Raw genomic sequence first — 17,177 nt, 5'->3', positions numbered from 1 at the left:
CATATGGCCGTATTCTCCTATAAAGCAACTAGATCTAGAGGAAAGAAAAAAGCATAGTCAACACAAATATACCTATAAATAAAATAAATGGACTTGGTAAATTTATTCCTTACACTCACAATTAAAAAACAGCATCCTCCTAAACATGCTACTGGACAACCTGCAGTAACTCTTCCCAGGTTTTTAATAAAACTAAACAATTATCAATTCCAGTGTGATTTTTAGCTTGAATTTTGTACCATTTATACAAGGCCTTTATCTGTTATTTGATCCATTATGAAATTTGTTGCTTATGGAAATCCAAAACTATGATCAAGCGGTATCTGTTAGAGGTTGCAGTCCTTTCACTGTAAGATGTATCTTCTAGTCTTTCATCTTTTCAACTCTTTACCCACTTCTCCACACTTTTTCTTTCTTCAGTGGCTGACACAGAACATGTATATCTGATTAAATGTACCAGTACCAAATAAAAGAGAAACAATACCTTTGACATACATACATATTTTTAAAAACATTTTCTGACCTACAAAACATCTGTGCTAGTTGTTATATTTAGGTTTCCTATCCATGAACCCATTAAAATGCTTTTCATAGAAGCCTTTCTACAATAGCTTCTTGTCCTCCTCTTCTGTGACCAGTACTCTGAAGTCCATTATTTTATGTTGATGTATTAAACTTTGCATACACAAAAAGCTATGGCACAACAAAATATAGTGGAAGAAATCAAGACCCTGATTTTGAAACTATGAAGAAAGTCATCAAGAATTTGCCTTTTTATTTATACAAAACTTGCCTAATATACATACAGTGAGAATTATGCATTAGTATTTATGTAAGCATTACAGATAATTTGCTCTTACGTGGGGAAAAAATGGTCTAATAAATAGTAGAAACCATAAGATTGCTGGTGTGCCCTTCTTTAGTGTTACGGCTTTTAACTTTTGCTACATACTACAATCAAAACTCCATCTGGTTTCTGAAAAGTTTCCAGTAGAATTTACCAATTTTCTCCTGTATTAAGTGAGCTGGGAATATCTTTTCTCAGTCTACATAGGTCAGCTCCTCTCCAGCACTGCACCCCCTTCTGAAAACATCAATATTTTTAACTGAAAAGCTATCAACCAAGACATAAAAACTAAGCTAAAAATTCCAACTTTACTCTGAATAAAGCTCCAGTGCTCTTTCTACAACTTCTGAGCACAGAACAGGGTGCCTAGAGAGGTTGTGGTGCCTCATCATTGGCAAATACTCAAGACATTTGGAGACAGCCCTGTGCAGCTGGCTCTAGGTCACCCTGTTTGAGCAGTGAAGTTGGACAAGATAACCTCCAGAGCTCACATCCAACCTCAACTATTCTGTGGTTCTACACTGGTTTTGTTTGTAAAGCTGATTTCCCCCAGCATCTAAAAAGACTGAGTTTAGTGATTCATAAATCAAAAAATAACTTACTACAATTATTCACACACAAAGTCAGGTGTTTATTTGCCATATTTACAAGTATAAATACATTAATGCTACAAATACTCTCTCACGTTCTTTATTAGCATGGCACTTTAGATAAGGTAACATACAATGCAAGTCAGATGCCTTAGTTTTACCAGGCACATGTGTAGTAACTGCCAAAGTTTTACCAAAACAAGTTATGGCACATGTTCTAAGTAATTCTCTTCCAAACATCTGTAAATCTTTAGTACTAAAAGCAACTGTACATTATATTTTCATTTTTTTGGTCAAATAGATACAAGATTTTATTATTTTTATTGAAAGATTAGTAGTTCATTTGGTCACAAGTCAGAACAGTCCTCTCACTTCAGTATTTTACAGCACCAAAACTTTTTGCTTTGCAGTAAACACATTCTTTCCCCAAATTATTTGGGGAGCCATCACCAGCAGATACTGTTGATGATCTGAATTCCATCATTTCAGTTGTAAGACAACCTTCAAAAAGGAGAAAAGGAATGAGATTAAAGTTGGTTAAGACCAAAACTTAAGCAGCCTATGAGAAGAAGCCTTTTGCTTTCTGTTTCAGTATAAGATGCAACTGAGTAAGCATTTCTTTCCCCTGGAAAGCACACCATTCCTCTCTCAGTTCTCTTTTACAACCTCACACAACCATCACTTTCAGTAACTTTTTTTACCCTTTACTGCACTCAAACCATTCTTCAGCTGCCTCTAATCAAAAAGTAGAATAGCAAGTCCAGGCTCAGTGAGATTCCCTCTGCACAAGGCAGAGCCAAGGGACCAACTCCCCTGAAGTGAACTCCTCCTTGTGTGCCCACAGAACTAAGTAAGTACATGACCACATCCCACAGCTTCCATACACACCCTCAAGCAGAACAAAGGCCATGTGAACACTGAAGTCTGTCCCAGAAGAATCCTTGCTCACATACAATTTTTATTTAGTTTTGCAGGGAAGAAAATCCATAGGCAAGCAAGCTGTGAAAGCTCTTAAGGGCTGTAATTTCATGAGAACACAATTTTCTTCAAATCCTCATTTTCCTTAACCTTTTCTCTTAAGAAATCTGTGACCCTTCAGTGTCTCAGCAACCTTATTCTTTCACTTGAAATTCTCTTCTGGATTACTATATTGAAATCTTTGTAACTTTCTTCCTCATTTACTATGCCATGGAATTAAAGGACTTAATATGAACCAAATAACTCTCCCAGACACTGACGCTTTGTGAAGCTGAGGGAACATGGGAGTTCTCACCAATCTTTCAGCATAGGAAAGGGGTAATTGTATTAAATTAAAGAAAATACATTTAGTCTAGATATTAGGAAGAAATTTTTTACCGTAAGCGTGGTGAAACACTGGACATGGATGCCCCATCCCTGGAAACATTGAAGGTCAGGCTGGACAGAGCTCTGAGCAGTCCAACCTAGACAACAATGTCCCTGCTCATTGCAGGGAGCTCAGACTAGACAACCTTTACAGGTCCTTTTCAACCCAAACTATTCTATGATTCTTTGAATTTTGCATAAAATAAATCAGTACATGACAAGTCAGTAACAAAAGATTAAATCAGTAAAAGTTACCTTATTAGCAGCTTCCAGTGCATTTATTAGGTTTTGCAACTCTTCCTTATTCATCTCTATAGAAATCGGCTTAATTTCACCATTTTCTCTCACATCCAAATCAAGATTGAGGAGTGGCATTTGCAGCATGGAGATCTTATCACTGGAGAGAGCGAGCTACACAGATTGACAAAACATCAATAAAGTGGAAGGTGGAGCCATTAAATTTTTAGTCTTTCATAATCTCACATCTGTACTTTATACTGAACTTGTAATACCAGAACAAACATCAGTGTGACAAAACTAACTTCACACAAGTCATCTCTGCAGCTTCCAGGGTTTTTTCCTCTCTTATTGGGATTTTTATTTGTTTGTTAATACCAACAATATATCGAATAAAGACCCCCTCTTCACAGCAATACACTTGTCAAAACCAATTTGTTAAAATTACTGGGATCCACATCTTGGTATTCTAGGTGAAAAGAAAGGATACATTTGATCATGGCTCTTTAATGAAGTATATGAATTCTGAAATCACCATATTCAAACAGGTCTTCTAATCAACAAGAAGGGTCTTACAGAATGGGGTTCTTAGGAGAAAGAGACCTTTATGCATTTTTCAACACCCTGCAGCTGATCACTTTGTCAGATATCCTAATAGACAAACACTGATGAAGATTATATGCCAATTGTGCCTTCTTTTTTGTTGACTACTATACTCACTCTAGCATAAATAATGCTTTTAAAATGTATTAAAATCAAAGATCAGTTGATAATATTACAAGTTAGTATTGTACAGTCCTATTTATTTAGAGAATAGAATGTGGTAGGGTTCACCCATGGCAAGCAAAAAAAATCATAACTAGCTCAAAGGGGAAAAAAAGTGGTTTTAAGAAAAATAATAGTTCAGGCATGTACCAGAAATTTGTATCACATAATAGAAAGAAACTCAATAAATTCTCTAGAAGAAAAAATTTTAAAAAGCCACAAACATAAAACAAGAGTTCACATAAGTCTGTATTTTTGTTAGCAGTAAACACAGTTAGCAAGAGATCAAGCCCAGTAACAGCTCATCTAAAGAACATTATGATGCCATATGTGCTCTTACAAAAACTTGTCTGTTTTCGGCATTGCTCTTTGATTTCCAAAGCTGTTTGCTGCAGAAATTATTTAGCACTCTTGCTAACATGGAAAACTATTTAACAGCTCTACAAATCTGTTTAACAGCTCTCACGGTCTAACCAAAAATATAAACAGTGTAAGTAATGTTTTTAAGTCTTTGATAGTGTTTAATTTAGACCAGATGTCCTCATAACCTCAAACCACCATCCTACTTTAGGGAACACCATTATCATTGACTTTTTACCAAAACAGGAAGTCTAATGATAAATGACTTCAAACTAATTATTAAATCTTTATTGCAAAAATATAAGCATTTGAAAATGTCAACAAAACTTATCCTGGATCAGTCAACTAATCTTAAAATTAAGCCTATACTTCCTCTTCCTTTGAGAAAAAATACCGTTTATTCAGGCCTCAAAATCGTAACAGCATACAAAACCTTCAGGTGTTCCTGAATAGCACTAAGTCTCCCTGAGAAGCTTTAAAAGAAAAGAGAGGAAAAACAAAATAAAACAAATTGCTAAAATTTACTTTTGCAGTTTATATACATTTCTGGCAAGTCTTTATGTGTTATCGTTAATGCGCTTTTCCAATACCTATAAAAATTGAACCATTCTGCAGAGGGAGCAGGCCTAATGGGACTGTATCAATAGTTACTTCTCTGTTGTAGAACATTGCTTTTAAACAACATTAAGGCAACACTCTCACCTTTAACTGCCAGTCAAAATCCTGCAGCTGGGCAGAAGAGATTGCATTTACTCTTTCTACTAGAGCATTCCTGATTTCTTCCTTTCTACCTTTCAGACATTTTGTGATTGCTTCTTGACAGTCTGAATTTAACTCAATTATCTGCTGAGCAGCCTACAAAAATAAAAATGAAAACCGTGATTACTTGAACTGTGAACCACAGAAGTAACATATACCACCTGCAATAACTGTGCTCTGTATATATCTAAGCTGATAGCTGTTATATTGGACTTGATTCTTATACTGCCCTTTGTGGCTGCTCTCTGATAGTTAAGAGTCAGTATTTACCACAGTAACACAGACAGGAAAAAAATCATCATTTAAATTAAAAGATACCAGAGAATGGAGGCTTTGTCAGCCTTCTTACATGCCACCCTAAAATCCAAAGAATATCACACACCCAAACAACTCAGGTTTAGGTCTGTAAATTTCTCGGTATCAGGGCAGAGGCTAAATACATCAGCTCAACTGAAACACAAATACTCCTCAAGGTCCTCAAGGCTACACAGATGTCTTTCGTTGACCCAGCTGCTAGCAGGTGGTCAAAATACAAGCAATGTGCAAGACATGAGAATTAACATTTCTAATAACAGAGTAAGATTTTGCAAAATTCATACATACTGGAATGTCCTGAATTACAGTCCCTGTACCACATGATCCTCCATTCACAGTCAGATTTTTTACAAAATTTATTTACATACAGTCAACATTTTACCACTTCAATGCAGTACTAATGAATAAAGAAAACCAAACAAGAAGGTGAATTGGTTTTATTGCTAATGAGCACTATTATTTACAGACTATGTAAACAAATTTAATCTGGTGGTACTCAAAATACCAATTTGAGTGATTAAACCAGTATTTTAACAAGTATCCTGGATACTAAAAAAATATTCAAAAATCAGCATCAATTTCACTTTTTGTTGCAAAAGTCTTGGCAGTGTATCTCTAAATGCTGCTTACCTCTTTAGGCTTAATCCACTACTATTAAAATGCGGTCCTATAAAAATATTTCAGGATTAAACAAACTACAAGACTAATCTCTCCAGTCATGATCTCTCCAAGCCAAGGCTAACCAGTGATGAGCCCTTACCTCTTCATCAGATAGATTTTTGCCAACTGCAGTTTTGAAATATGTCATCGTTTCTTCTAAAACCTCCATCCACTCTGACAGGCTCCAAACATTGCTATAATCCTGGTATCGAGGATACGCACGGCCACAGATGCCATCAACTATGTTATGGAGGAACTGAAACGATGGGATACACAACCTATGAGTATAATTCTCTCACGGTGAATCTACAGCTGATATGAGACTGATCAAGCAATTCAGTTATCACCCCTCCCTTCACTGGGAACTGCCTCGATGCTTCTAGACTGCAGCCCAGGCAAAAAAGCCACGAACAGGTACTCCCTGAATATGAACCGTCCTCCCTTCTCCCCTTAAAGGCAGTTCACGAGGTCGGGCCATAGAAATCATAACGTGATGCAGATTCACCTTATACGGGGACTGAATAATTGTGTGCACAACTAGAGTCCTGCTGAGATGCCGCGTCAAAGGGCGCTTCAGTCACCTGTGCTCTGGGATTGCCAGGCTGCACAGCACAACCCAGACTGCTGATTTCCAAGCCCGCGGGCCTCTCTAGTCTCCCAAAGCACTGTTCCCAGGCACTGCGGCCTGGCGGGAGGGCGGCCCCGCTCCGCAGCCCCGCGCCGCCGGCAGGCCCTGCCTCCGTCCCAGGTACCGGAGGGCAGCACCCCGGCCCGCCCGCGGCGAACACCGCCCGCCCGCCCGTCCGGGGCCGCGGGGAGCCCACCTCGAGCGCCCGTCCCGGCGGGAGCTTCTCCAGGAGCCGCGGCATCTCCGGCCCGGCCCGCCCGCCACGTGACCGCTCCGGCGGCGGTGCGCATGCGCACAGGCAAACGGCCGCCCTCCTCTGCCTACGGCACGGGTTCGAGTCCCGGCCCCGGCGCCGCGAGTGCCCGGTGCGCTTCGGGGCCAGTGGGTGCTCTGTGTGACCTTCGGTCAGACGGTCAGTGAAGCCGGAACCCCCCAGATTTGACAAGCTTTTATATGCAATAACACTTGAGCTATTTTTGCATTCTGCCTGTCTTGCAGCTTTGCTTTTTGACTCCTAACAGGTTAAATTTGCAACTGCTGTCAGGAGAGGAAGCTCAAGGCTTAAAACAGGCACCACATCTTCTGTGAAATTAAATCAAATTGAGGAAGTTAGGAGGAACACTAACTGCAGAAGTCCGTGCAGCTTGTACAGTGTTTACCGTGAAAAGCTCGTCTTTTTAATGCATTGTCAAAGTCCGAATTCAATCCTAGCCAGACAGTGGAGGAGGTTTATGGAACAAGTTTTTGGCATTGATCTATCCAGTGTTGAACTGATTGAATGTGAATGCAAAGAAGCAAAATTGCCTGATTGCTTTTATGAGAAAACCTGTAAGAATTCAAGTCCCAGCAAGACACAAAACTGCACAGAGACTCTTACACCTGTAGGCAGACTTTATTTCGCTGAAATCACTGGGCTAATTTGCAGTCAGTTATGCATACGTAGGTATAACAGTGGGCCGTAAGAATACCACAGCAGATACAAGTCCGTACTGGTGGTTAGAAGGTCTTTGTAAAAAACCTAGGCTGGTTAAGTCAGCCTGCAGCACAGCTTCTTCACAGACAGGCATGTGGCCTTGTAGGAATGATGTGGTGCATGGGAGTTTTGGAGAAGAAACACATGGAGAAGAACCGACTTCATGTTCTGCTGACTGAAAGCTTTCAAATTCTGCCCATTTTCCTCAGGGTTTGCTAATCTACATTAGACTTTTAAGAAAGGTTTCTTGGAAATTTATTCAATTTTATTATGGAGAAATTACTCAAAGCTGCTGTTAAAATGAGAAGTAGTTTAAATTTCGAATTAAAAAAATAATTTTCAATAATAATTTCATTTATTCCCCTAGAATTTTGTTAGCTAATTGGAAACCTATCCACTTTGACTGTACTATGTTGCACACTACAAAATAGAGCACAAGGGGGAGCGTCTGCTCCAAACAAAATAGACCCAGAGACAACAGGAGAAAACACGAAGGTGATCCAGACTTGGAATGAAATAATTTACGAAGTAAAGAGAAAGGTAGTGAGTGTCCCACTCAGTTGAAAGGGATCAAAAAAGTGAAAAATGAAAGAGAGCAAAGATGTAATGCATGAAGACAAGAACAGAGAGAAGAGGATGGGAAACTGCCATCCCATGTGACACTATCCCAGTGAACATTTTCAAAGCAGCTAATTTTTTGCAGGTCCGAAGAGTAAAGAATTTCACTTTTCATTTTTCACGTATATGTATTTTAAAAGTAATATTTTTGATTCAGCCTATTGGTCTATGAGAAGCAAAGTCAGACTGCTCAAGGAAACCACAGCTGGGTTCACTAAATCCATGTTTTGGAGCCCATGTTCAACTGCAGCGAAGTAGGGGATAAAAAGCTGGCCTTTGGTAGTTTGGACTTTGTTTGGACCTGCATTATTTGGATCTGCCAACAAGTCCTAACCTTTAAAAATACCTGCTTTTCATGCTTCTGCACCACAGCAGTAAAAACCCACCCCACCCCTTGAAGTTAAGCTCTCAAATAACCACAAAATCAGGGAGGGCAACTTGTAGAACAGTAAGTACATAGGCAAGAGATTCCAGAGCAGCAAGGAAATAAGCAATTTTATGAGAGAAAAGTGTAGAGTGAACTTCATATTATTTTATCCACATTGCTGATGACTTGTAGAGGGGTTTACTTGCTTATAAACATAACCCATAAGCTAAACTACAGTAATTAAACCCATTTTAAGATCAATCCATTTGTTGCCCTTGTTTTTGGAAGAATGGCAATAATTAAAACATTGTGAAATAACTTAATAACCAGAGATCATTAATATCATATTAGCATACATTTTATCATAACAATATAGTAGTAATTATTCATGGTAATATATAATATATAATAACTGTTATATATAATGTGTATATAATATAGTAGCATAGTGTTTTACATTGCTCTAAGTATATCCAGTTGGGGAGAATATCCAAGCACCAGTATAAGTGTCCCACAAGGAACTATCAAACAGGTATGTCAATAGAAATAAATAGGTAACTGTGTATTTTACCAACACAAAGGGGACAGTAAATGCATTTTTTAAATGTAGTGCAAACATTGAGACTGCAGTTTAGATTATGCTGAGCTAAATGTCGGTTGCTGTGGAAAAGGGAGGTCCCCCTAGTCCCTGTTGCCAGCTCTGCTTCCTCTCCCTGACCCTCATGCCAGCACTAGGGTGCCTGGGGCTGCAGGATGAAAGTGCAGCTGATGTGGATGAAAAATAATTTTATTTTTGCACTCTTTTTTTTTTTTCACGGGTTAGATTTCCACCACAAACAGCACCACTTCTGACAGAAGTGATATTTGCAGTTAGGACTGAGGGGGAAGACAAAATGGCAGCCCATACTTGGATGAAATTGGTTGACACATGAATATCAATCAATGAACCACTTTAATTATTGAACCAGGAATCTTGAAAGTTTTTGTAGAAACTTACGTATAATTATGGTCATAGTGACATGCTGCAGCTGAAGGAGATTGAAAATAATGTATCTCAATTTTTACACTCTGATGAGCCAGTGAAGTTCAGAAGTGAGACTGAATGAACATGACACTGATGTGCATAACATACTTTATTACCTATTTGCTCTTCATAATCTATAATCATAATTCCTCACAAATGCCAAATCTCAAATTTCTCAAATAATTTTACTTGTAAATTTTGAATATACAAAAATATGAGAAGTTTTGGTTCTTTCCCCCGTCCCTGTTCTGTAAATATAATACTCATGTATTCACTCTTTGAGACATGAGGGGTACAGTGTGTCATGCACAGTGGATAGAGTCTATGTCCACAGCTTTACACTTGTCTCTATGGTGTCTCCTTTTTCCTGTAAGAGGTGTAACAAGAAGAACTTTCTTAAATGTTCTTGAATTCACTTCTCATCGATATTTCAAAATCATCTTGTTGGTTTCTGTAGCAGTTCTGTCCTTCCCACAGACTGCATGGAAGAACTAGCAATAGCTCTGAGGGACATTCCTGTGGTTCAACACCACCTTAGAGTCACACAGTTTATATACTGAACTCTGTACTGCCTTCCACGGACAAAAACATACTGAAGAGATCATTCAAAAGAGCTCTGCTACACTGTAAGATCTTCAGAGAGGAACTGCTACTGTTGGAAACACTCCAAGAATACTTGGAAGTACCAGATGGAAAAAATATTGTACATATTGCCTGAAATCAGTTATATCATAGGCTTGTAAAATATCTGTACTATGTACATCTCAACACCTACCTGGCTGAGGTAGCAGAAGAGCCAGGAGCTGGTGTCACACCCAGTATTCCGCAGGATAGAGGCAGAGGAATAGCTTAGACCAGAAGAGTGACATACTACATACCCCAAGGAACTTGAGCCCTGTACCCACTAAAACAACAGCTCAAAAGATAAACTGGAGTCAGTAGCTGGGACTCTGCTCATGAGTACCACTGGTCACCATCTTTTGTAAACAGCTGGGCACTCAGAGACTTAGCCGGCCTTTCCTCTCCTGTCCCACTTTGCATAAGCTTCTTTGATTGGAGAAGGAGGAGTCTTCATCTGCCATCCTACAAGAATATCTATGAATATTGTCCTAACTCTCCTTTCTACAATTCAGACCCTTTTTTCTTATCCCATGCTCAGGGAACATGCAGAAAGTTTATTTTTATCTGCTCTATTGATACCGTCTTATAAGGAAAAATCTAGTGTCAGCATTTCTATCCTTCTATGTCCCTTTCTTCATGCTTAAAAATTCTAGGTGAACTGAACACCAGGTACACATCAGGACTGGAATTTTACTCACAATGTTCCGGTCTAATGATTGTAATGTCTGGAATTCAAAATGACAACAACAGAAAATTGGTCATCCCTTTTAGGGCAGATGTAGTAAAACTTTAAGCCAAATACTCCCTTGCTTCTCCAAATCTAACCTTAAGATTTCAGTATTAATAATGAATGGTAAGAGTATGTTGGTGCTTTTCAAAAATATGTGACATCATAAAACAGAAAAGAAAATGCCCAGTAGGTAGATTATGGTGACTCTTAACCCTAGTAGTAAACAACAATTAGTAGATGCTGGAATATGCTGCATAGCAAGTTGTACCAATGCGTCATAATAGCAGTGGGGAGAAAGTATTCCTAAAATAATAAACAGCCCACTATATACATCCCATCTACACAGGGACTTCATGGACTGTATTTCTTATATAACTCAGTTGAGAGCTACTATTACAGCTACTATAGATTTTATTTTTATCCCATCATATTTTGAAATTAAATGAAAACAGCAGTTGGTGAAAGTTATACTGGCAGTACTCTGTTTCTGCTGACAGAGGTGGTTTCAACCAAGGACGTATAAAGAGAAGGTAGTTTTGACAGACTAAGAAAAAGCAGTTTGTTTATACAGATACATCCAGAGTAAGGCACAGCAGTGCTTTTTTACTAAATCCCTTCCAGGGTAGATACAGCCAACTTCCTCCCAGGGCAAATGGCCTTGTGATTTATAAGTCTTTCTCAGACTGTGTCCAGCTTGGCAGCACATTGCATTAGTCAGATTGTCTGGACTTCTTTGTAGTCTCCAAATAATACACCATGGAACAGATTTTCACTGCTATTTCCTACCTCTGCTTATCTTTTCCATGGGAAATAACAATTGAATAGACTTCTTCAAAACAAATCAAAACAAATAATATGAAAGTGACAACTTCTCACAAAGCTAACTGACTATTCAAATATTAATTTGAAAACAAGATTTTTAGAAGCAGTTGTCAGAGTCCTGGACAGCTTCTGCATATTTACCAGCTTTTCAAACCTTGCTAACTCTGGCTGCACTTGTGTAACCACCATGACCCATGACCTCCTAGGATAAATTGTGCTTTGAATCATATTACTGTAATTCCCTTTTTTTTTTTTTTTTTTTTGAGAGTGTCTCAAATTAGCAAGGACACAAAAAGAAGAGAGGCACTTCTTTGCATTGGAAATTTTCTCATAGCTTAGTTGCTGATGAATAAGACACTATGCCAATACAAACATCTCAGCTTGTCTATGTATAATCTCTCTCAGTACAAAAAAAATATGTTCTAATTTTCCTAAAAACATTACCAGCCAACTGAAGAAGTCTGGAAGCCCTCTAGTTCATGCACAATTGCAAGAGTTTTGTACACAGGAAAATGGTACATACAAATAGGGTTTGCTATTGTAATAATGATTGGTAAAAATTGCTACAGGAATAATGAATAAAATAATGAATCTCATTATGTGGATGACAATAGTATTTTGATTAGTATTTTGCTCACACCAAGTTTTCAGTGGTTTGATGTTATTACATCAGAAGAGGTATTTTTAATTTTCAACGAAGTAGCTGACATTTGCTATTTTTTTTTTTTTTTTTAGAGTTACTCTGGAGCGATTTTTTTAATTTTTTTTTTTTTTAGAGTTACTCTGGAGCAAATTCTAGAGAAGAGCTCTCTAGAAAATTTGTTTGCCTTGTGAATACCTGACCTCCTTGTTCTTCCAGTTGACACAATAAAGAATGTGGTAAGAAATTTTCATTTCACGCTTTGGAGAATATTTCCAGATAAATACTCAGTGACTTAAAATAGAAAATGTACAATTATGTTAATTTTCCTAGTTTTCCTTAAATAGTTCTAATTATAGGAGCAAAATTAGGAGAACATGTAAATTGTTCACTTGAAAATGGGACGTGTTTTTTCTGTATGTTATTTACAATGGAATATCTGACATAAAGTTCTAGCAAAGAGCAGTTGGTTTAATATTGCACAGTGCAGGTTACATTTAAACCCTAGGCTTTCTTCTGAGTTTGAACTTGACCTACAATACCTGTGGAAGTATAAATCTCTCTTGTCTTTACCATGGGTATGGCTTTTCATTAATTCATCTTGGATCTGTGATGCACTGGGCTGAGTGAATCAGAAACACCCATGTGGTAACATTTCTTCCAAGTTAGCTAAAGCTGTACTTGTGCTTTGTTTCAGTCTTGGTTTATCTTTGTTTATACTTTATCTTGGTTTACACTGGCTCTAGAAGGTGAAGTGATCAGATATAATGTCTGCTGGGACAAAGTTTCACCTTCAAAAATGTTTCAATATACATGAACCATAAAAATTAGATTTTTTCATTGTGGTGTCTTGTGGACACTTTTAATCCGATACTTGGTTTCCTAACCTTAAATTAACTTTTTAATGGGGAACCAGCCTTGGATTTTCCTTTGTGGAAAATACCTGAGAGAATCAAAAAGTCCAAGTGGTATCTTCATACCCACCTGCTGGATTATTTTTATTTGTTCAAGAAATGGATATAGTAATTGTGGCATAGGTAGCTAAATTAGAATATTGACAAAATTTTCTTGGCAGGTTGGAGTCACTGTCCAGCAGAAATTGTGTTAGAAAAATTGTAGAAAAATTTAATAGGAAAAAAATCCTTGAAAAATATTATAACCCACACAATAACTTTATACAAGCAAAGATAGAGAAAAAAGCAACAGTTACTAAATATTTCATTTGATATCACTGACACAGGTCCTTTTGTTAGCTGATAAAGTGGTTTGATAAAAAGAAAGTGTAGAATTAAGGTTATTTCTGGACCAGATAATTTCAACAACTCAACTTGCTTCTATATACAAGGAAAAGGAAGGCACATAAGTACATATCATAAGTGCATATCAAAAAGTACATATCATAAGTGCATATCAAAGGTGTTTTGACACACAATGAAACTGTAACAGTGTAAACCAGCTAATGACAAGTTTACATCTGTAGATAAGGTTGAAGATTAGCCATGGGAAATTGCGACATCAGAGTAAACAGAAAAAGAAGGAATAAAGCAAGTTTCCAAGTGCATCCATCTGCCTATGTGCAATTCCACTTAGCTAGAACTACTTTCCAATCATACACACCTTTCCATCAGTCCACAAGTAGCAGCATTAGATGGTGTTCCCTTTTTTTAGGGTTAGATTTGTGTCTTTAAATGGGCCCATGTTAGTCCATGGGGCGTGAACATGGATTGTTAGAAGCTGGAGTCTCCCCATAGATTACCAACTCAGCTTCTTTATTGGATAAAGTAAAAATGCCATGATAAGAGGTAAATTCCTGCTGCATTACGAGCTGCAGTAAGTTGACATTATCTAATTTAAAATTATTTTCTGCTTGTCTTGTTAATTCAGAGCCTCTTAAAAGTGAAAGACTTTCAGATTCCTTGTTAAATTCCAGCTGATAATTACTTTCTGCAGAATGACAATCTCTAGAACAAAATCAGTTCTTAATACACACAATGCCAAACCACAGTGAGTGACAATCAGTAAGTCCTATGCCAGTAATAGTAACTGCTACTGACTGCTAGTAACTGCTCTCCAGAACTGGCATCTCATTCCAGCTTCCTGATTCCTTCCCTTCTGCAGTTGCCTAAACATGATGGTATAAATCACAGGCAAAGCATGAGGATTACATGAGTGAGTATTAGTCAATTATTCCCTTAAAACTTGTCTATACAAGCTATGTCACAGCAATTTATCCAACATTAACTAAGGTCTGAATGGATTGTTGAACTGCATTACACCTTTGGCTGGACACTTTTATTCAAAATTTAGTTAGCCTTCAGTCAGTTTGATATGATTCATTCTTATCTGGTTTACTTTAGCAAAACAAAGGTGGATTTATAAACACCAGGAACAGAAAGAATTTTTTAATGGAAGCAGTGGTCACTGCTAGTATAAGAGCAAATGGGTATGAAATTGAGTTTAGAAGCTAGAAGATAATTCTTAACCCTCATAGCAACCATACTCTGGGGCAGTTTTTAGTATAGTAGTATGAGCAAAATACCTAACTAGTTTTAGACAAAGTTCAGTCAGCTTAAGAACCAGATTGTATGGCATGCTTGCAATAACAAGGTTTTAATGGCCCTGAAAGTGCCTTTCAGGAAAGTTCCCATGATAATATTTACATACTCTCTACCTCTCTCAAGATTTGCAAAATGTACATAATTTACATAGAATATATCTTGCACTATAAAAATATTAAAACAAATGCTCAGTCTTTCAAACTGAGCATGTAAGCTCAGATTCACTGAAAACACTTTCATGTTGTGGTGTTTATTCTCCCTTGTTTCCATTTTTTATTTGTAACCTGAAAGTAGTAATACCGTTTTGTCTCACAGGGAGCAGTGAAGGAAAATTCATAACTATTTATAAAATGCTCACTCCAGTGATAAAAACAATCTCCTCACGAGGAAATCAATAAACCAGTACAGATCTAGACAGTGTATGGTAAATAAAGGCTATGGGCACAAACAGACTAGAGCAGATAAACATCTGTTTTGTTCACTGTGTATCTGTCCTCCAGGGTCCTGCCAGGAAATGTATCTGAGGATCTTGTAGTAAGAAATTACCTTAGTAATAAGCACAACAGACTGCCTTAATTCGCACTGGCAACATTTCTTAGGACTCTAAACACACATTTACCAGCCAATGATGTGGTAAACAGTAATTCAATGTCATTTAAAATTCAAGGGGGTTTTTGTGAAATCTCTGCTCCAGTTAAATGATTTGCGTTTACTGCAGAGCTAAGAAAGTAAAGCATGATGAAATTACTGGGTAACAACCAATTCCCTTTCTGGCTATAAGTTATTATTAATATACCACCACATCTTCAAATATATTTGAACTAGAGTGGATACCATAATATGTCACTATTTACATGTTGAATACACACTGGATCTCTCTAATACATCCACTGACCTCATATGAATGCACTAAGCTGATCTAGGAGCATCTACACTGCAGTAATGATAACCATCTATGTCTACAACCCCAAATCCCCACTGGCACTTTTATTTATGTGGATTTGGCACTGGAATCATCACTGGGTATGATTCTCCCCTGGGGAAGAGATTCTCCCAGAGAAGAATCAGACCCAGGTTTTCACATTCCATTGACTTGAGGTGCTCTGGGAAATGTTTGATTAGCATGTTGTGGCAAATCTCCCTCTTCCTTTCAGGTCTTCATGGGAAAGTTTTCAGTCTGCCAGCATGTTTAGTTGGCAGTTCACATGAGTTTCTCTCTTTCATGTGTCCCAAACATTGCCAGTATGAGCACAGCTGGCTGAGTTGTTCATGCTTGTACTTGCAGAGTTATTGCAGCCATGAACAGATAGAGGGTTTGAACTACACAAAGAGCTCTGTGACTGTTTTGGAGTCATCAACAGCTCTTGGGTCGTTGGACTTAAGTCCATATAAGTCACTGGGAAATTCCTGAAACTTCAAGAAAGTACGGAGGGGTGCAGAGCACACACGGTCACTCACAGGGTTGGATCACAGCAATAGTTACTGGACTTAGTCATGAAGAGTATTCACAAAGATGGAAAAGTCCAAGTTCTTGTCAGAAATACAGCTACTGAAGAAAAATGTACTTCTAGTATCAACATTACTATTATTTTAATACTTACAAAGCTATACTTTTAGGGTATTCACATCTCATCAATGACCATAGTTTTGAGAAGCCTCTTATTTAAAACCATATTTGTCTCCATATCATCACCAAGAGGTAACAGAATTGTCATTATTCCTCTTTTCATTAATGGTGGTTTCCAGCAGAGAGGGCACTCAGTGGTTTACCTAAGATCAGAGTGGAATTTAGTTCACTTAGCTCTTCTGTGTGACTCCAAAGCTGGTCTGAAGCCATTGTTTCTGACTGAATTTTTACAGTTAGTGCGTGGGCACTTACTGTTCACAGGAGGAAGAGGTAGGACTGACAGGTGAGGATCACATTCGTTTGTTAATTGCCACTGGATGACCTGAATTTCAAAGTTTTCTTTTTTCATGTGGCAGTTCAGGAGATGTATAAAAGACACTTGCAGATGTCTCTGCGAAAATAAAAGGGATATATCTGTGTGGAGGACATTCAGTGTTATTACCTCCATGCAGAAAAGCAATCAGTGAGATTTCTCAATCAAGCATCATCTCTGGTGATTCTGCTCTTTGTAGTTACTCTTCCATAGGATACCTGGGAGAAGACGGTTTAATTACACTGCAGACATGCTGTATGGTTGCTTTGCGTGCTTGGGATCAAGACCATTCACACTACTCGACAGTTTTACAGAAGGATAAAAGTGAAAACCTGTATGTAATGGCCAAGTCAGGAGTCAGCAATGCCTCCCACTCACC

The 17,177-nt window shown here is 37.9% G+C and overlaps 1 protein-coding gene across 1 annotated transcript; it reads right to left on the bottom strand.

Moving 5' to 3' along the window:
- Positions 1-1,454: 1,454 nt before the first annotated feature.
- On the bottom strand, positions 1,455-6,805 carry COMMD8 (COMM domain containing 8). The gene is made up of 5 exons (XM_069014187.1): positions 6,702-6,805; positions 5,978-6,133; positions 4,846-4,998; positions 3,037-3,192; positions 1,455-1,938 (listed from the first exon to the last, which is right to left on the bottom strand). The coding sequence occupies exons 1-5, from the start codon at positions 6,744-6,746 to the stop codon at positions 1,918-1,920; spliced, it is 531 nt and encodes a 176-aa protein (XP_068870288.1). The 5' UTR covers positions 6,747-6,805; the 3' UTR covers positions 1,455-1,917.
- Between the last annotated feature and the right edge of the window lie 10,372 nt (positions 6,806-17,177).

The sequence above is a fragment of the Aphelocoma coerulescens genome, chromosome 4, assembly GCF_041296385.1.
Source record: "Aphelocoma coerulescens isolate FSJ_1873_10779 chromosome 4, UR_Acoe_1.0, whole genome shotgun sequence".
In the NCBI taxonomy this organism is placed as follows: Eukaryota; Metazoa; Chordata; class Aves; order Passeriformes; family Corvidae; genus Aphelocoma; species Aphelocoma coerulescens.
This window is presented reverse-complemented; position numbering and strand designations above follow the sequence as displayed.